At 52.3% G+C, this 18,874-nt stretch overlaps 5 protein-coding genes across 11 annotated transcripts; 3 read left to right on the top strand and 2 right to left on the bottom strand.

Annotated features, from left to right (window-relative positions):
* The first annotated feature begins 7 nt into the window (after nt 1-7).
* On the top strand, nt 8-2,446 carry LOC117642487 (GPN-loop GTPase 1). 3 transcript variants are annotated; one of them, XM_034380733.1, is made up of 7 exons: nt 8-219; nt 820-1,067; nt 1,144-1,250; nt 1,372-1,629; nt 1,701-1,930; nt 2,004-2,236; nt 2,311-2,446. In XM_034380733.1, exons 2-7 carry the CDS (start codon nt 830-832, stop codon nt 2,412-2,414), a joined length of 1,170 nt encoding a protein of 389 aa, XP_034236624.1. In that variant the 5' UTR covers nt 8-219; nt 820-829; the 3' UTR covers nt 2,415-2,446. The 3 variants fall into 3 exon arrangements, with proteins under 3 accessions (XP_034236624.1, XP_034236622.1, XP_034236623.1); XM_034380731.1 differs by lacking the exon at nt 8-219 and adding an exon at nt 350-507; XM_034380732.1 differs by lacking the exon at nt 8-219 and adding an exon at nt 493-633.
* Nucleotide 2,447: 1 nt separating this feature from the next.
* Nucleotides 2,448-3,987, bottom strand: LOC117642490 (GPN-loop GTPase 3). Its single transcript, XM_034380736.1, has 5 exons — nt 3,799-3,987; nt 3,458-3,654; nt 3,051-3,374; nt 2,843-2,959; nt 2,448-2,757 (listed from the first exon to the last, which is right to left on the bottom strand). The coding sequence occupies exons 1-5, from the start codon at nt 3,841-3,843 to the stop codon at nt 2,586-2,588; spliced, it is 855 nt and encodes a 284-aa protein (XP_034236627.1). The 5' UTR covers nt 3,844-3,987; the 3' UTR covers nt 2,448-2,585.
* A 184-nt stretch (nt 3,988-4,171) lies between these two features.
* LOC117642484 (DNA replication licensing factor MCM4) lies at nt 4,172-9,146 on the top strand. Of its 3 annotated transcripts, none has more exons than XM_034380726.1 (17): nt 4,172-4,320; nt 4,652-4,845; nt 4,924-5,024; nt 5,104-5,311; nt 5,389-5,555; nt 5,644-5,859; nt 5,953-6,187; nt 6,263-6,505; nt 6,590-6,818; nt 6,920-7,114; nt 7,193-7,369; nt 7,445-7,532; nt 7,687-7,847; nt 7,936-8,053; nt 8,125-8,366; nt 8,456-8,672; nt 8,765-9,146. In XM_034380726.1, exons 2-17 carry the CDS (start codon nt 4,683-4,685, stop codon nt 8,861-8,863), a joined length of 2,859 nt encoding a protein of 952 aa, XP_034236617.1. In that variant the 5' UTR covers nt 4,172-4,320; nt 4,652-4,682; the 3' UTR covers nt 8,864-9,146. The 3 variants fall into 3 exon arrangements, with proteins under 3 accessions (XP_034236617.1, XP_034236618.1, XP_034236619.1); XM_034380727.1 differs by lacking the exon at nt 4,172-4,320 and adding an exon at nt 4,399-4,487; XM_034380728.1 differs by lacking the exon at nt 4,172-4,320 and adding an exon at nt 4,453-4,560.
* Nucleotides 9,147-9,275: 129 nt separating this feature from the next.
* LOC117642486 (pro-resilin-like) lies at nt 9,276-11,457 on the bottom strand. The gene is made up of 2 exons (XM_034380730.1): nt 11,299-11,457; nt 9,276-11,197 (listed from the first exon to the last, which is right to left on the bottom strand). Exons 1-2 carry the CDS (start codon nt 11,311-11,313, stop codon nt 9,566-9,568), a joined length of 1,647 nt encoding a protein of 548 aa, XP_034236621.1. The 5' UTR covers nt 11,314-11,457; the 3' UTR covers nt 9,276-9,565.
* Nucleotides 11,458-12,458: 1,001 nt separating this feature from the next.
* On the top strand, nt 12,459-16,933 carry LOC117642537 (hornerin-like). Of its 3 annotated transcripts, none has more exons than XM_034380807.1 (3): nt 12,459-12,606; nt 13,627-14,123; nt 14,238-16,933. In XM_034380807.1, exons 1-3 carry the CDS (start codon nt 12,592-12,594, stop codon nt 15,706-15,708), a joined length of 1,983 nt encoding a protein of 660 aa, XP_034236698.1. In that variant the 5' UTR covers nt 12,459-12,591; the 3' UTR covers nt 15,709-16,933. The 3 variants fall into 3 exon arrangements, with proteins under 3 accessions (XP_034236698.1, XP_034236697.1, XP_034236696.1); XM_034380806.1 differs by having other exon boundaries at nt 13,627-14,993; nt 15,048-16,933; XM_034380805.1 differs by having other exon boundaries at nt 13,627-16,933.
* Nucleotides 16,934-18,874: the final 1,941 nt, after the last annotated feature.

Below are 18,874 nucleotides of genomic sequence, written 5' to 3'. Positions count from 1 at the left end.
CCTGTGGTTCTCGATGACGCGCTGGGACTTCGCGGCCCTGGGGTGCCCTGGGGTGGGACGGGCGATCTGGGATTTCCGGGCGGGTCGGTGCCGCGCCGATCCGATCCGATGCCACCGCAATGAATGAACAGGTGGCCGCGACCCACGAGGCGGTCGGAGGGCGAAAGAGGCCGATCGATGTTCGTCGGATGAGGCATGAATTTTCCCGGCTTGCCACGGGTAAGTGCCAACCTAACATGACGAAACCATCGAAATTCCATTGCTTTAGATGGATAAAAATAGAACTTTTCCGTAAAGCGTTACTATATTTTAATCAATTCTTTAACTTTTGAGAAAATGAGACCTCATTACGTCGCTGTGAGCCATGTTTTATGGATACTTGTTCAAATTTAAGTTGTTGAAGGGAAAACAAACGAACGTCACCAAAACAAACCAGTCGGCAGGATTTGTAGGCTGTCAGTCTCACGTGTGCCTCCGTTTACTTATTTTTCGGTTTAATTTGAGAAGGTAATCTCGACATTCATCATTTCATTTGAATTTGATTGAGACTTTCGTGCTTATCATTGCTTTACCACAAACAATCATTAATTGCTTTGTGACAAACGCGGAAGAGAGACTTCATTCATTTACCAGGTTATGATTCTTTGTTTTGACATGATAAAATTCGTTGCAACCTCTGAATCAAAGGCTGTTTCTTTCATCTTCTGCATTAAATAGAATAACCATTCTTCTCAACTCAGTTCATCCAATATTACTGTTTGGGTTTGATCAGGAAAGAAGCTTCAGGTTGCCATAATACAGCGCTCCAATAATTTTCAGGACTGATTCAATGGCTTCTGGAGGGGATGCGGGAAGCTCCAAAATGGATGTTCAAGAGCCGTCAGCATCAAGCAGCAGTGAGACAAGCAAAACACAGCCCATCAATTTGATAATCCTCGGCATGGCAGGATCGGGCAAAACATCTTTGGTGAAACGCATGCAGACGTTCTTGCACTTCAAACAGACCGCACCATATGTAGTAAATTTAGACCCAGCTTGCGCTGAAGTCCCATACATCACTAATATAGGTGAATTACTTTTCATTGTGTTTTTAATGTATGTTGGAAACTTCTTATTTATTACAAATATGTTTTGATTTTGCAGACATCAGGGATACTGTAAAGTATAAAGAGGTGATGAAGCAGTATGGCCTTGGTCCAAATGGGGGTATTGTCACTTCGCTCAATCTATTTTCAACCAAATTTGATCAGGTCAGTTTCTAGTACAATCATACATGTCAATCATACACGTCAATCATACACGTCAATCATACACGTGCCGTGTTACGAGAATTCCCTTTTTAAAATGTGCTTAATCATTCCCCCCAACTAGGTGCTCAAACTGTTGCATGCAGCATCCTCCACACACAAATATGCCATACTAGATACTCCTGGTCAAATTGAAGTTTTTACTTGGTCAGCATCAGGAACCATCATCACTGAGGCATTAGCATCTTCTTTCCCCACTGTTGTTGTTTATGTAATGGACACAGTGAGAAGTGTCAGTCCTGTAACTTTTATGTCTAACATGCTCTATGCCTGTTCAATTTTGTATAAAACTAAACTCCCATTTATTGTTGTTATGAACAAGGTGAGTAATCCAGTCAATTATTTTAAAAAATAACCTTTGTCATCTTCTTTAATATAATAATAATTTTGCAGACTGATGTTGTCGATAATGCATATGCAGTGGACTGGATGAGAGATTTTGAGACTTTCCAAGATGCACTGGAAAGTGAAACATCTTACATTTCAAATCTTACACGGTCAATGTCTTTGGCATTGGACGAGTTTTATTCTGGCCTTCGGTGTTGTGGTGTGTCAGCATACACTGGTCAAGGGATGGAGGAGTTATTCAAACTTGTTGATGAAGCAGCAGAAGAATATAAAAAGTTGGTCTAAACTTTCAGTTACTATTTCATTCATCCCATTATTGCAGGCTTATAACGATTTTTTCTGGAACAGGGACTACCGAGTCGAATGGGAAAAACTTAGAACTGAAAAGCTAAAAGATGAAGCTGCTCAAGCTGAGGAAAAACTTAAGAACCTGGCTTTGGATTCTGAGCAAGGTTTGGGCACAGCAGTTCCACTGATCACATCAGCTGGTAGAGGTCAAGATCTAGCTGATATTTATTTAAAGCACCCAGCCAATGAAAGCAGTGAAGATGAGGATGGTGAAGAGGAGGGCCAACCAGAGGGTATGATGTTCTGATCTGCATTTAAAAGAAAAAAAAGTGGAAACATTATTTATTTCTGTTCTCTTTTATCTTAGATGATTCTGAAATGAATGAAGAAATAACTTTCCAATCATACGTCAACACCAAGAAGGAAGCAAGAAAAGAGAAGTCATCTTCATCTGTAAGCAAGGAACCATGAAATACATGAACAAGAGATTTTTACATAAATGAGCAAAACTAATTTATTTACAATTCAATCATTTTTACACAGTTTTCTGTTAATTGATCAAACTTGCGCATATGCAGTATGAGTAAAAATTCAAAAGGATGATGCAGTATCACAGTTCAAGGCAGAAATTCTCCTCTTACTTTAAATGTTAAAGGCATCTGCAGATTCCTCATTATCATCAGGGTCAGGTTCTTCAAAATCTCTTGTTTTCACATCATTGTCTTCTCCATACTGGATGATATTATCTATAGTGAGCAAGACATCTGCAATGCTTTCTTCATCTCGAATGTTGAGAGGGCAAAATCGCACCAAACTAAAAATAGATCAGAACAAGTCATTTCACAAAAGTACAGTTGTAGCTATAATCACTACTCATAACAAAACAGAATTTTTGTCACCTGTAATCTTCTATTAACTTGCCAAGGGCCTCAGAAAGCTTTGCATGTTTCTGATTCCACTTGGATGAAGAATCTGCAAGTTCACTGAGAAGCACGTGTGGATCAGGCTCCAAGTAACTGGAAATAACATAGGAGATGAGACAAGTGACCAAAAAATTCATACTGGTAATAGATTAATTTGTTTGACAAAAAAAAAATTATTACTTACTTATCCAACTGCTTTCTTGCAGCTTTTGACAAGAGATCCATTTTTGTTATGATGTTTAAATGAGGTAATTCTAAGTTAACCATGACTGATAGTGCAGTCATTGTACCAGAAAGAAATTTTGGGCCATCGACTAAAAACTGAGAATCTAATAGAAACACTGCACACAATCTAAAATTCAATTTTTGAGTCAGCACTTCAGCAAATTGACGAATGACTGTCATGTGTGTGTATAATTCAATTTGACCAGGGCAGTCAAATAAAATGTAGTCATCGTCTGAATCTCCTAACTGTTCCTCCAGCCAGTCAAGATTTTCTAACAGGTACCTGTAGCACAAAATAAATTAATTACAGTTTTAAAAGCGTCTGCATACAAGAGAGGAAAGTGGGAGAATTAGCGTTTAACTTACTCCATACAAAAGACCAAACCCCCATTTGGACCAAAGTGCATATCTTCATCCTGCATGGCATCATCCACATGGATGAGTTCACGAATGTCTGCCAAAGGCTCATAATCAAAGTATTCGGCAGCAGGGTCCAAGTTAACAACTTCGACAATCTTCCGAGCATCAGCAGCATGTCGAACTATAGTTGAACAATATGTTGACTGCAGACAAAAGAAAGGAGAGGAAAGCGTTCAAACTATTATTCATAACATCAAAATTGACAGGCATTGATTCACGGAGAAAAGGAAACAGCAACTTTGCATCATGTTGCAGAAATGAATAAATGAATGGGTATGATTTCACACCTTGCCGCTTCCAGCAGGGCCGAGAACAATTTGTCCGTAGCGCATTTTGTTTTCGGTTTTTAACTCAACAATAAACAGTCAACGCAGTTCTTTCAATTTTTCAGATTTATAGACAGGCGTTGTTTATCAACAAGAGACTTCACCACCATGCAAAATTGGAGGTTATGGGTAAAAACAAAACACAAATCAATGAAGTACGGCAATGATCCGGTAGGGGCGCTTCGAAGTGGGGAGATACGAAATTGTTTTGTTCATTGCTGGATTCTGAGCATTTCCGATCTTCTCTCTATTTTTTCATTGTATGATTTGTAGTAAGAGCAGAGAAAGAACCATTAGGGATCACATTCGGAATTAGAAACTTTGAAGGTCATGAGCTCCTTCGTGTCTTAGCCATCATACCAAGAAGATGTAAAGACAAACAAATGTTTTCCCGCGGTTTCGGTGTGTGAAGTCACAACACCTTAGCCGTGTTCGTTTCTCTTTAATTTTTTTAAAAATCTTGTTCAATCTTCAGTTTATTTGGTAAATATGTTTGTCTTTTGTTGCCTCGAATCTGTTACTGTAAGGATTCCTTGGAATCAGTGGTTTTTCTACTCGTGCCTTTGCTGGGTATTGATGAAACCACCGGCTCCACAGGTCTTTGTTTCTGTTCCATGGGTAGCAGACATTTTCGTTGACGTCCGAACTGAGTAAAAAATATCGTTAGAATAGAATATTAGCTTTTTGATCAAATCTGGTAGCCTAGTGGTGTCAGCAGTTAATGTATGCTGCGTATTAAAGTAGCAGGTCAAAGATGTAAAATATTTGTTGACCAGTTGGCCTAGTCTCCTACAGCTGTGCGTTGTGCTTTCAGCTTTTTGGGTTGAATCTATTCAACAAGCGACATGCCGACTCCTACAAAGGCCAAGACGCCCGAGAAGGACGCGCCTCTCACACCGTCTACGAGGAGTGCTGCTTCTGCCAAAAAGAAGACGCCCCTCAAGTCTTCTAATGGAACCAACGTCACTGGCACTCCTACCAGATCTACGAGAAACACTCCAGCGAAAGGTATAGTCTCAGTTCCTTCCGCTACATGTTGAAAAGATTCAGAACTTTGTTCACGTTTCCTCCTTTGAATTGTACTAGCTGCTGCTGCTCAAGATGAAGCTGTACGTACTCCAGGAAAAAATCGTACTCCTGCAAAAACAGGCACTCCTTCAAGAAGACGAGTTGCAGCCAATGATGATGTAGGTTTGATTCTTTAAAATTGAATTGCTGTTTTGTTTGAAATTTCTCTTATCCTCTTAATATTTTCATTTTGTTTAGGATGTTACATTTGCTACTCCAGCCAAAGCAACTCCAGCTAAGTCCTCTCAACAGTCAGAGCGCTCAGACTTGACTGAGTCTACTCCACTCCGCTGGGGTCAGCAAGGACGTCGTGCTGAAAATGCAGACATTATTGTGGAGGCATCTGACCCTTTGACTCCATCAGACAATCTTATGGGTCCGCCTGCAACTAGTCCGTTTGCTGGTGGTACGTCACATACTGGGAAAAAAAAATTATTCTGTGCAATTTTTGTGCTAAAAATGATTAATATAATTTCATTGCAGCTGCCAGTGAAATGGAGATGATGAGTTCACCATTGAACTATGGAACACCAAGTTCCCTGGCTTCTGTCAGGACTCCTCGTTCCGGTATAAGAGGTACACCTCTTCGCTCTCGTCCGGACATCCGGCCTGATCGCCATCTCCGTCAAGTCAACCTGCAGTCTGATCCTGTACTTATTTCATTGAGCTCAATCATCACTGTTTCTGTTTGTGTTACAAATTTTTAAACCATTGTCTATACATTACTTTTGTTTTCAGATTGAGCCCCCTTCTGATGGAGGTGCTGTTGATGCGTCTGAAGGGGAACAAGCAGCCCCCCAACTTGTCATCTGGGGAACAGATGTTGTGGTCAATCGTTGCAAGGACAAGTTCAAGAGATTCATTCTGACATTTGTGGATCCCAACGCAGAGGAAGATGAAGTCACTAATGATATGGATATGAATGCTCCTCTCTACCTCCAGAAACTTGATGAGGTTTGACTTGACATTGACACATTGTTGATCTGATCAGTTATTTTACATAACTAAATGTCATTTTTCTTACATTCATTTTTCCTAATTCCTCAGATTCATGCTGCAGAAGAGCAATGCTTGAATGTCAACTGTTCTCATTTGGAAACCTTTGACAAGGAGCTCTACACCCAGCTGATTCGCTATCCTCAAGAAGTTATTCCCACTTTTGACATGGCACTGAATGAAATGTTCTTTGAGCGTTTCCCTGCAGCAGTTATTGACAGTCAAATTCAAGTGAGACCATTCAATGCTGCCAAAACTAAAAATATGAGAATGTTAAATCCAGAAGGTATAGTTTTTGGTTCTAGTGTTCAAATTGTGCTATCAATGTGTGCAATCAAATAAATTGTGGTCTTCATTGCAGATATTGATCAACTCATCACTATTAGTGGAATGGTCATTCGTACTTCAAGCATTGTTCCTGAAATGCGTGAAGCCTTCTTCAAATGTATTGTTTGTGCCTTCTCCACTGCTGTGGAAATTGATCGAGGTCGCATTGCAGAGCCTACGCTTTGCACAAACTGTAATACCAACCACTGCTTCCAAATTATTCACAATCGGTCTCAGTTCACTGATAAGCAAATGATCAAGCTACAAGAATCACCAGGTATAAATGTTGTTCCTGTCTAATCTAATTTTTATTAATGTCTTTTCTAAGATATTAACTGAATTCTTGGTTTCAATTTAATAGATGATATGCCACCTGGCCAGACTCCGCATACAGTGGTTTTGTATGCCCACAATGATTTAGTGGATAAAGTAAATCCTGGTGATCGTGTCACTGTTACTGGTGTTTACCGAGCTGTCTCCATGCAAGTAAACCCTCGCATGCGCAATGTTCGGTCCGTCTACAAGACTCATATTGACGTTGTGCACTTCCGTAAGGTAGATTCGAAGCGGCTTTATGAAGATGAAGAAGGGTAAGACACATTTCTTTTCTTAGCTTGGCATGCGTCTGTCAACTCTGTTTGTTTTGTTAATTTTCGATGTGTTGGGGTTTATTGTTGTTTTTGTTTTTTAGAAAGGACCACAGATTCCCACCTGAGCGAGTGGAGCTTCTGCAACGTCTTGCTCAAAGAGAGGACATTTATGAGCGACTTGCACGGGCTATTGCCCCATCCATTTATGAGAATGAAGACATCAAGAAAGGAATTCTTCTCCAGCTATTTGGTGGCACCAAAAAATCTCACCCCATTTCTGGTCGCACAAACTTCAGGTAAATGACTTATGCAATTTTAAAATTATCTTGTCTATCTTGTTGATGTTTAACATTTGTCCTTGATTTTAATTTTAGATCAGAACTGAACATCCTCCTTTGTGGTGACCCAGGTACTAGTAAGTCACAGCTTCTGCAGTATGCATACAACTTAGTTCCCCGAAGCCAGTACACTTCTGGAAAAGGATCCTCAGCTGTTGGTCTGACTGCCTATGTCACGAAAGATCCTGAAACAAGGCAGCTTGTTCTCCAAACGTAAGATAAGAGATCATTGGAATCAAAACTAAACAGATATGGAAATTTGTTTCTTCAATAAAATTTATGTTTCAGTGGAGCCTTAGTACTGGCAGACAATGGTATTTGCTGCATTGATGAGTTTGACAAAATGAATGATTCTACTCGCAGTGTGTTGCATGAGGTAAATGTCTCAAAGTCTTTGGCCTTCCTTCGATCAAACTTAACACTGTGCTTCACACATTGTGGGAGCAAAAGCTCAAGCTTCACTCAATCTACCTATAAATCAGTATGGCCTGTATTCTCTAATGTTTCATTTTTGTCTCTTATTTCCAAAGGTAATGGAGCAACAGACTTTAAGTATAGCCAAGGCTGGTATTATTTGTCAACTGAATGCCAGAACATCTATCCTTGCTGCAGCTAACCCAGTGGAGTCTCAGTGGAACAAGAATAAAACTATCATTGAGAACATTATGTTACCTCATACACTAATGTCCAGGTAAATTGCCAAGCGTTAACAACAATTGACTATTTAATCTTTTAAGACCTGCTTATTGATTTATTTCTTCTTCAATTTTTGCAACTAGATTTGATCTTATTTTCCTTATGCTGGACCCTCAAAATGAACTATTTGATCGCCGTTTAGCCCGCCATTTGGTTTCTTTGTACTACAAAACTAGGGATGAAGAGGAAGATGAATTGATGGTTTGTCCTTTAATTTTGCTCTAATTGTGTAATTTAAGTTGCAGCCATGTTTGTAATAAATTTTTTTGCAGGACATGAGCATTATGCGAGATTACCTGGCTTATGCCAAGGAGCACATCAAGCCAAAGCTAACTGATGAGTCCTCTCAAAAACTAGTTCAGTCATATGTAGACATGCGCCGTATTGGGTCCGGCCGAGGACAAGTCTCAGCCTATCCCAGACAGCTGGAATCACTGATTCGGTTGGCTGAAGCTCATGCCAAACTTCGCTTTTCTGAAACTGTTGATGTTGAAGATGTTGAAGAAGCATACAGGTGTGTATACTTACTTACTATGGTGCTACTAAATTAATTACCTCTCTTTTGCATTACTTAATTATCACATATTGAAAATGATTTTTTAGGCTTCACCGGGAGGCATTGAAACAGTCTGCAACAGATCCTATATCTGGTAAAATTGACATTGGTATTCTCACAACTGGTATGAGCAGTGCTGCCAGGAAGAGGCGTGTGGCAGTCAAGGAAGCTTTGAACAAGATTATTTTGAGGAACCGAGGCAAGGTTCAGACACTGGGCTATCAAAGGCTTCATCAAGATCTCAAAGAGAGCTGCACTGAATTCGTAAGTTAAATATTTTTACAAAATCTGAACCATATGTCAGTAGTTTTGTACAGTCCCAGTAATGGCTTCTTTTTTCTCTCTCTCCCTTGCAGCAAGTTAATCGAGAAATGTTTGAAGATGCCCTTAAAGACATTCAAGATGAAGGGCTTATTGTTGTGGTTGGCAAAGCTAATTCTGTTCGAATCTGCTGATTGTAATGAATCAACTCATATCAGCTTGTTTGTCTTGTATTTATGAAATTTCCTGTTCACATCATGTGCCTTATTCAATCTCGTTCTCATTGACCCATTTGTTTACACTTTCTATCATCTCATCACAAGTGCCTTGTTAATTTTAAGCTTCATCTATATTCTTTACTTTATTACTTTAGTCTTCATATAATGCAGGCTGAAGTAGAATTTTAACAAACTACTTTCCATGTGTATCTGTTGGGCCTGGCATGTGCTGATAATAAAATAAAACTAAACAAAAGTATGTCTTTCTCGCATTATCTTTATCTCTTCCTACCTCACCCCACCTAATTGGCATTGACCTACAGTATCTTATCAAAGTGCAAAAGTGCATCTCTCCCACAATAATAAGATGTAAACAAAAGGGGCCTTGTTTATGGCAGAATCAAACACGCTGATTTATTAAGAAAATTATTTATTAAAAACTATTTATGATAAATTATGAGATAATGACACATGGATGGCACAAATAATGAGACTTTCCACTCCAATGGACGGTGCAAAATGATATACGAATTGATCAAGGTATCACAGACGCCAACCTAATACTGGATGAGCACCGTTCTCACAAACACGTCACGCTTCACTCCCGAGGGACTCAGACACGGTCCGTGAACAGATTCTCACTCAGAATAGCTTGAAGCTAATGGCCTCGCGCCTCGCTCAGTAGGAGCCCCGGCTGGGACCGTAGGCGCCGGCTCCTCTCTGACTGTTGCCCTTGATGTTGAGGGAGATGCCGTCGCTGCCGTAGGACAGCTCGGCGGCGGGCTTCTCGGGGGTGGTGGTCATGGAGCCCTCGGTGCTGGACGGGGCCGCGGCGCCGGAGTAGCGCCCGCCTGCGGGGGCCGCGGGGCCGCCCACGCCCTTCAGGTGCTCGATCTCGCTCTCGCCGGCGTGCTCGTGCGCGGACGGCTGGGGGGCGCCGCTGTACGCGCCGGCGCCGCCCTGGGGACGACCGCCCTTGAGCCCGCCGTGCTCCATGCCGTGGTCGGCTTCGGGGTTGGACACCAGGCTGGATGACTCCGGCCCGTACGCGCCCTGCGGACGGGCTCCCTTGAGACCGCCGGCCTCGGGGGCGTGCTCGCCGTAGCTGCTCTCGGGGTTGCCGTGGAGGCTGCCAGACTTGGGGCCACCCTTCAGCCCTTCGGGTGCTTCGGGTCCAGACTGGAGGCTCCCGGATGGCCCGTACCCGCCGGGCCGTCCGCCCTTGAGTCCGCCGTAGCTGCCTTCGGGCCCCGACTGCAGGCCGCTGGACGGCCCGTACTGTCCGCTGCCCTGGGGGCGGCCACCCTTGAGTCCACCAACCTCGACGCCGCGGTCGTATCCACCCTGGGGTCCGGAGTAGGGGCTGCTGGGCTGCGGGCCGTAGGAGCCCCCACGGGGGGCGTAGGCACCACCCTGGGGCCCGTAGGCACCGCCCTGGGGACGGCCTCCCTTCAGGCCGCCGGTCTCTGGCGCGTGGTCACCGTAGCTTCCCTCGGGGTTGCCGTGCAGACTTCCTGACTGGGGGCGGCCACCCTTGAGGCCTTCGCCGTAGCTGACTTCTTCGGGTCCTGACTGCAGGCCACTGGATGGCCCGTACGCACCACTGGGGCGGCCGCCCTTGAGCCCGCCGTGCTCGGGGCCGTGGTCGCCGTAGCCTGTATCACTGCGGTCAATGGGGCCGTGCTGGCTGCTCGGGCCAGGTCCGTAGCCGCTGTCGCGAGGACCGTAGGATCCACCCTGCGGCGCACCGTAGCCGGAGTCGCGAGGACCGTACGAACCACCCTGAGGTGCTCCGTAACCGCTGTCGCGAGGACCGTAAGAACCACCCTGAGGTGCTCCGTAGCCGCTGTCGCGAGGTCCGCCGTAGCCAGAGTCGCGAGGTCCACCGTAGCCAGAGTCGCGAGGCCCGTAAGAACCACCCTGAGGTGCACCGTAGCCACTGTCACGAGGGCCGTAGGACCCACCCTGAGGTGCGCCGTAGCCGGAGTCGCGCGGACCGTAAGATCCACCCTGAGGCCGGTCTCCGTAGCCACCGTCGCGGGGCCCAGAGGGGCGGTACGAACCACCGCTGGGCCTGTCGTACGCGTCGGGGCCTCGGTACGCGTCGGGGTTCCTGTAGGCGTCGGGGCCTCTGTAGGCGGAGGGGCTGTCGACGTAGGGCTCGCGGCCGCCCTTGTGGGGCAGCGTCTGGGGCAGGGGGCCCAGGCCGTCCTCGGTGCGCTGGTCCAGGTACTGGTCGTTGCCCTGCGTGCCCTTGATGCCGTACGGCTTGGCGGACGCCGCGGCCAGCGCCGCGCACAGCAGCACGACCTGCAGACGGCACCACCACACGGATATTAGTCCACGTAAAGAAAAGGAATTCCCCGGGACCACTCTGCCTCGACCTCGGGGCGTGAGGGGCGTGTGCTTACCGTGGTCCTGGTCATGTTGCCGCCTCTGGTCGGGATGCTGGGAGTCTTGGAGCGCCACACGCTGCGGAACGTTCGGCACGAAATCGGCTTCTGCTTGGCGGCGCCGTGCAGTGCGGCTTTATACAGCACAAAGAAAAGACCGGGACGAGGTGGCCTGGCGTGGCCGGCCTGGCCGCGCCGCGGCGGTACAGCATCCCTGCCTCCTTGCCTCCCGCCCCCTCCGCCGTTATCTCTGCGCCTCTCTGCCCATCCGTCGTCCGCCATCATCCGTCATTCTAGTCGCGAATTTCACGAGAAATCCGCGCCCCGCCACCCCACCGCGCCCCTCGCGCGGTCTGCGTTTTATTTGCACGATCGGCGAGGCGCGGCGGCGAGGCACGCCGAGCACATTGAAGCCTTTGGCGATGCTGAGCTGGCGGGGGGCGCGGGGCGCGGCGGGGAGGCGAGTGTCCACTGTGGACGGCAGCCCGGCCGCGGCCCGGCCCGGTGCGCTGTGCGCGGAGCGTTTGATGCGCCAGCCACACGTGTCCGGCCCGATTGGAAACACTTGGGGGTTCGGGCGCTGCTTCACTCCACACCTCTACACACTGGCCGCGGTTGGCCGCGGGAAAAAGGGAGGGGGAGCCACGGCCACTTCTTTATCACCGCCGATGAATAAACTGAAAGTTGTCGAACTTGCGCGGCGCGCGCCGTTCCGAGATCTGTTTTCGGTTTTCCCTTTCCTGACATCATCACAATAAGATCGAGCACGCGGAAATAAAAGCATAACCGAATGAACCGCCGCCGTGGACGAGCGAGGCCGCGCGGCATCCAGGGCGGTAGGGAATTCCCTCGAGATGAACTTCCTTCCCAGACGCGTCAACGACCAGCGCAGCAGAGGGCGCCAGGTGGACAGACGGACAGGCAGACGGGCAGGCAGACAAACATACACACACACAGTCACACAGCGAGGTACACAGGCAGCCGGATAGCATAACGGGCGGCCAAGCGGCCAGCTGGGAGAGACCGCCGCACCGCCGGGGGCAGGTTGGTGCGCGCTGCGCGCTGCGCGACGCGCGGGGTAAAAGATGAGGTACCCGCCGGGGAAATCCTGAAAAGCCGCGCGGCCGGGAAGGGGCAAGGGAGGGGGAAGCTGAACCCAGGCCCCATTGCAATAAAACAAAGTTTGCCCCGGCGTAAGTTCGTCAGTCGCAGCGCGCAGCCGTCGAGTCCAGAAGAAAGGCGCTGCCTCACGTCGCCTTGCCATCGGCCCGCTCCGAGTCGCCGACGACGTTCTCTGCTCCGCGGAGGGAGATGCTGCAATTCAGAGTAAGTGATTTGCCCCGCCGCGCCGTGCCGCGCCTGGCCGGGGCGCCCTAACTTCTCCTAACTCGTCGCGGAATGGAAATGAAATTCGGTCGCAGCGCTCGCAGCGCCGAGTGCCGCGCGCGGTTCGCCGAACAGCAAACAGCGCGAGTTGTTTTCCGGCAGGGACTTTGTTTTGATTTATCGCGCGCGACGACGACGACGACCGTCCTCCTCCAGGAGGGGTTCGTGGCCGGCGGGCCGGCGCCGCACCACGCCCTGGACGCCGCGGCCCTGCTGACCTCTGACTCACTACTTGCACGGAGACGCCCGGCCGCGGCTACGCAGCGCCGCGCCGCGCCGCTCCTCTCCAAGCATAAAGAGTTCCTCGAAAAGATTGGCGCTCCATTAATCAATCACAAGTGTTGACCGAGCTGAGGCTGGAGCCTGGCTGGAGCCATGCCGTGGCCTTGGGGCGACCATGCCGTCCTGGTCGCGTTGCCGGCGTTGCCGGTGTTTGGATAATGGCTCGGTGGGCGGCAGAGGAGAGAAGGCTCGCCGGTCCAGAGCTTCAGCCGCGGAGCACCGCGGAGCTGCGCGCGGCGTGCATGCAAAACAGTCCAGGGCGTCCGACGCAGTGCTGACAGTGTACTGCGACGGGGCGGGGCGGGGCGGGGCGGCGCTGGCTGAGAGGGACACCTCAAAGTGTTGTCCAGGTTTCAGAAATCACACCGCTAAAATTCCATGCATTTGAAAGCGTGCGCTCGGCGTCGCAGCCTGGTGGCCGCCTAGCTATACGCGAACAGCGCAGATGTTTTTATGACAGCGCGAGCGTGGATTCGCAGAATGGTATATAAAAGTTATCTGCGTCAGACGCGCCGGTCAAGTTCAGATGAATACGGCCGGCCATGTGATGGTAACGACTCGCCGAGCCCCCACGCAAGCGCGCCGAGTCAGGGGAAAGGGGGCTTGGGCTGGGTTATTTTTGAGAAAAATTGCGAGCAATTTACGTTTCCTAATTACAGCTAATTTTTTTCTTCGCAGGCTCTGGTGTTATTGGGGGCAGCGGCCGTGGCGGCCGCCCAAGGGAGCTACGGCCCGAAGCGTCCCGCTGGGAGCGGCTCGTACGGCAGCGGCGGCGCGGCGGAGGCCCACCGCGAGGAGGCCGAGCACCCACCCAGCGTGGTCCTAGGCGCCGGCGGCCAGGGCGGCCGGGTCCCAGCCACCACCCAGGAAGGCGCCCTCAACCTGGCCATGCTCAGCGCCCTCGGCGGCCACGTCCAGAGCGGCGGGGGCTACCACGGGTCGGGACTCGCCGACCGCGACATCGAGGACGTCCTGGCCCACATCGCCTCCTTCGGCGACCACGGCGACGGGAAGCGTCCCGGTCACGAGAACGCCAAGCCCGGTGGATACGACGAGCACCGAAAGCCAGCCGGGACCTACGGCCCTGTCAAGCCCAGCGGCAGTTATGGAGAGGAGCGTCCTGTGAAGCCCAGTGGAAGTTACGGTCACGAGGAGGAGCGCCCCGTCAAGCCCAGTAGCCACGAAAGCAGCTACGAAAGCCATGCTAAACCCATTGGTAGTTATGGTTCTGGACTGGAACCCAGTGGCAGCTACAAACCGGACAGCCACGAAGAACCCCACAAACCCTCCGGTAGCTACGGACACGAAGAACGCCCCGTCAAGCCCAGCGGTAGCTACGGACAGGAAGAACGCCCTGTCAAGCCCAGCGGAAATTATGGACACGAAGAACGCCCTGTCAAGCCCAGCGGTAGCTATGGACAGGAAGAACGCCCCGTCAAGCCCAGCGGAAATTATGGACACGAAGAACGCCCTGTCAAGCCCAGCGGTAGCTACGGACACGAAGAACGCCCTGTCAAGCCCAGCGGAAATTATGGACACGAAGAACGCCCTGTCAAGCCCAGCGGTAGCTATGGACAGGAAGAACGCCCCGTCAAGCCCAGCGGTAGCTATGGACATGAAGAGTACCCCATCAGCTTTGGTCACGAGGAGCGACCAATAAAACCCAGCGGCAGCTACAAACCTAGCAGTCACGAAAGCAGCTACGAGGAGCCCCTTAAGCCATCAGGGAGCTATGGACATGAGGAGCGACCCATGAAGCCTGCTGGCAGCTACAAACCCAGCAGTCACGAAAGCAGTTACGAAGAGCATGCCAAACCCATTGGCAGCTACGGTTCTGGACTGGAACCCAGCAGCAGTTACAAGCCCAGCAGCCACGAAAGCAGTTACGAAGAGCCCCACAAGCCCAGTGGAAGTTACGGACACGAGGAGCGACCCGTCAAGCCAAGTGGCAGTTACAAACCCAGCCACGAAAGCAGTTACGAAGAGCCCCACAAGCCCAGTGGAAGTTACGGACACGAGGAGCGACCCGTCAAACCCAGTGGCAGTTACAAACCCAGCCACGAAAGCAGTTACGAAGAGCCCCACAAGCCCACTGGAAGTTACGAACACGAGGAGCGACCCGTCAAACCCAGTGGCAGTTACGAACACCACTCTGAGCACCACGCCAAGCCCTCGGGTAGCTACGGGCACAGCGAACACCGCCGACCTGACGAACACGAGGACAGCGACGGTGGCTGGCACTTTGAGTCCGACCTCCACCACGGCCACGGAGACCACAAGCAAGGCTCGTCGTACGGGGGACACCGCGAGGAGGTGCATCGCGACCACGACAGGGACGCGCACCGCGAGGAGAGGCCCAGCTATCCGGATGGCCACCGCGACCGTGACGAACACCATCACCACGACGACCACCACGACGACCACCACGACCACCGCGATGAACCCAAGAAGGGCTCGTCCTACGGCGCGCACCAGGAAAGCCCCTCATATGACGCGCATCATGACCGCCGAGAAACCCATGACGGCCATGACCGTGACGTGGAGGGGGGCAGCGGCGGCAGCTACCGGCCGGCATCGCCAGTATCGCAGACCGGGTCCGGAGCCGGTCTGACGGGGGGCCCGGTGGGGTCCCCCTCGGGGCACGGCCACTCCTACGGCGGCAGTCGCGGCGGCGGCTACGCCAAGCCCATCGCCACCGCCCTGCACGAGGGCCTGGCCCACGCCACCAAGCCCGCCGGCAGCTACGGCCGCCGGAGATAGGCTAGGGGCTGCGCCGGGCTGCGCGCGTGTCCTCCGTGTGCCCCAAGTCGGCCACCTCGCCGCCGAACCCCAACTTAATTTATTCCCTTCGTTTCCAGTTCGGCGCAGCGGAACCGCGATCCTGCTCCCCTCCCCCGCAATGCCGAAGTAACAGCCGCACGGGATGAGCGCGAGCTATCAATTACGACTCGCCCGGAGGGCTGCGTCCGCGGCGCGTCCGCGAGACCGCCAACGCGGGGCGGGGGCAGTCCGAACCGAACGTGGCCGCCGATAGACAGCACGCGACGCGACGGCCGCCCGGCCCGGCGGGGCTATCTGACTGGGCGCCGCCATGCCACGGCCATGGCGCCGCAAATCGCTGAACTCGCCGAACGCAAGTTGTTGTCGCGGTGTCGCCGCGGCGCAGTCGCACGAGTCGCACGCGTGTCGCGACCGCGGCTTGGAGCGGGGTAGCGGATTGCCCTTGGCAGCTCGAACAGCGGATAACGAGGCCGCCAGGGCCAAAGTCATGACCCTCATGACGGAGCGGCGGGGCGGGGCGGGGCAGGCTGCAGCCCGTGCCGTCATGGCCGTGATGGCGTCATTGGCGGCACGGCCGCGGCGTCACCGAAGCGCGCTGTCATGTCGGCTCCTATGACGCCGCGCCTCGTTTTCGCACGATGATGCAAAGATCGTCAACGGGTGGATCGCGATGGATCGTGCTCGCGAACGTCGGTTCGGGTCGGTTCGGAACCAAACCGAAGCGCCGGTTTTGGCCCAAACCGTTGACCAGCTTCGAGTCCCGGCGGCGCTTCAATTTTTTTTCGCGATTTCAGAGCTGCAACCGCAACTAACATTTCACGGCATATATAAATACCGTGGATATTCTTTTTCAAGAACCTGAAAGGTACCAGAGACCGACAAAAATGCAGGCTTCTGCCGGGATTCGAAGCTGGGCCAGTCGCCGGCCGGACCCACGCCCGCCAGGGCTTGGCTCGGGACCGACTCGGACCGACGTTGGCGAGCACGATCCAACGCGATCCACCCGTTGACGATCTTTGCGATGATGTCATGAGCTGCTGCCTGTGTTGACGGACGACAGTGCCCGCGCTGCCGTGGCTGCCCCCCATCCGCGTGCTGCCCTCTTTTCATGTTGTGATATACATTTTAGGGAAACCGAGAGTGTACTGTATTTACCACTGAGAACCAAGAAAAAAAATGAAATAAAAGTTAAAACAACATCTTTTTGTCGTGTGCTTTCTTTCTTTTGTGTGCGCCTCCAATACATGTGATTGAGCGGGCGCGAAAAGCAACAGGCCGAACGCCTCGGAACGCGAAACTTGGCGAAGAGTCGCGGCAGAATGTGATCTCTCAATCGGCGGAGTGCGGCGGAGTGCGGCGGAGTGCGGCGGAGTGCGTGCCCCGGGGCGTGCGTCTCTGCGCCGGCGAGGCGGGCAGCCCAACGGGCACGCGGGAGACTCCCGCCATGCACCCGCAGCGCACAGTGGGCCAGAAGACCGGTGGAGCGGCCAAAATTCGAGACGCGTTTTGAGCTCCAGAGTCGCTAAATGGGACTCGAATCGACCGTGTGACCCCACCAATGGATTGCTCTCCGAACAAGGAATCCATTGGTGGGGTCACACGGTCGGTTGGTGTCCCATTTAGCGACTCTGGAGCTCAAAACGCGTCTCGAATTTTGGCCGCTCCACCGGTCTTCTGGCCCACTGTGCAGCGTCCCGACGGATTCCAGGTGTCGTCGTCGAACAGCCAGGCTGATCCCGAAGACCCGTTTCGTCGCTCTGTCTCTGTCGCACTGCGAGGGCGTTCCGTGCACGCGTGCGGCCGCGAGAGAGACGGAGAGACGGAGCGATTCTCGGCCGACTGTAATATCGCCAAGTGATTCCCCGGAAGGCGGCCCGGCCCAGCGCAGCGCCGCCGCGGGGCGGGGCGAGTGGGGCTCTTTGAAACTTCCGCGGAGATACCTGTGTCGTGCCGCCGTGCCGCCGTTTCCTTGCAGTCGCCAAGTTCTCTCGAGATACAAAGGAAGGCGGCGGTAAAAGAGCGCCCCGGGCGTTGCCGAGGCCCTCGAGTTTGAAGTTTACGCCCCCGCCCCTCCAAGGGCCAGACGGCCGCCACCCAGAGTCCTCGACAAAGGGCGTGACGGAGGACTCGGCCTGCCCGGAGGGCGACTACCGTGTCCGGCACTTGCCGATGGCAGTGGACTTGGCTTGCAGTGGAGCGGCAAATTCGTGAGGACATGCAGCCCGCGGTCCACCTAGCGACGCGGGCAGTCACGAAGGCGACGCGGATAAATACTGGCAAGTCGTGCGCCGCGGACAGCAGGACGCACCCAAGTTCGTGATGGCTCTCCTGTTGGGTTAAATAAATACTCGTCGATTGGGTAACAGTAACAAGTTTGTTTTCTTTTTAATAACACGGGCAATAAATACATCGATAGCGAAATCAATAAATATCAACAGGACAAAGTCCTCGACACCGGGCGAGGCCTGGGCCAGGGTCGCGGCGGAGAGAGGAGCGAAAGAGTAAAACAAGGCCACCGGAGAGGATTAGAACCCGCGCCCTCGCCGCAACAGTCGGGGTTGTTGCGTCCCCGGGGTGGTGCTGCGCGGGCTGCGCGCGGCGTCCGGGGTACTCGACTCATCGCGGAAGGGCTCGGCGACGGCGGGGGCTGGCGGGGGCAGGCTCACAGCGACGCCGGGTACGGGCCGGGGGCCGCGGCGGGGTAGGGCGCGGGGGCGGCGGCCACCTCAGCCGGGTAGGGAGCGGCCGGAACGGGTGCAGCAGCAGGGCTCTCCCGCAGAGGCTCGTACCTCACGGCGTTGTACTTGGCGAAGCCGAGGTGTGGCAGCAGCTTGTACTTGATCTCGGCCTTCTTCACCTTGGCCAAGAGCCCGAAGGAGGGCGCTGCGGAGGTAGCCACCAGGGCGCAGGCAAGGATCGCCTGCAACAGCGGAGAGAAGGGCGTCAGGGGAGGCGCGGCTTCACTTTGAAACTGGGATTGCGGGCGGAGTGCGCATCCGCGGCAAGTTGGGGGCGGCCTGGCGGCGGCGGCGTCGGCGTCGGCGGCCTAGCGCCTGCGAGGCGGGCCTGCCCGTGACACTCGCGCGCCGCGACCAGGACCGGCGGCCTACCTCGCAGGCGCCCCATGCGGCACGTGCGGCCTGCA

The sequence above is a fragment of the Thrips palmi genome, unplaced genomic scaffold (genome assembly GCF_012932325.1).
Source record: "Thrips palmi isolate BJ-2018 unplaced genomic scaffold, TpBJ-2018v1 HiC_scaffold_16, whole genome shotgun sequence".
NCBI classification, from domain to species: Eukaryota; Metazoa; Arthropoda; class Insecta; order Thysanoptera; family Thripidae; genus Thrips; species Thrips palmi.
Note: the sequence above shows the minus strand (reverse complement) of the source record. Positions and strands in the feature narration are given on the sequence as shown.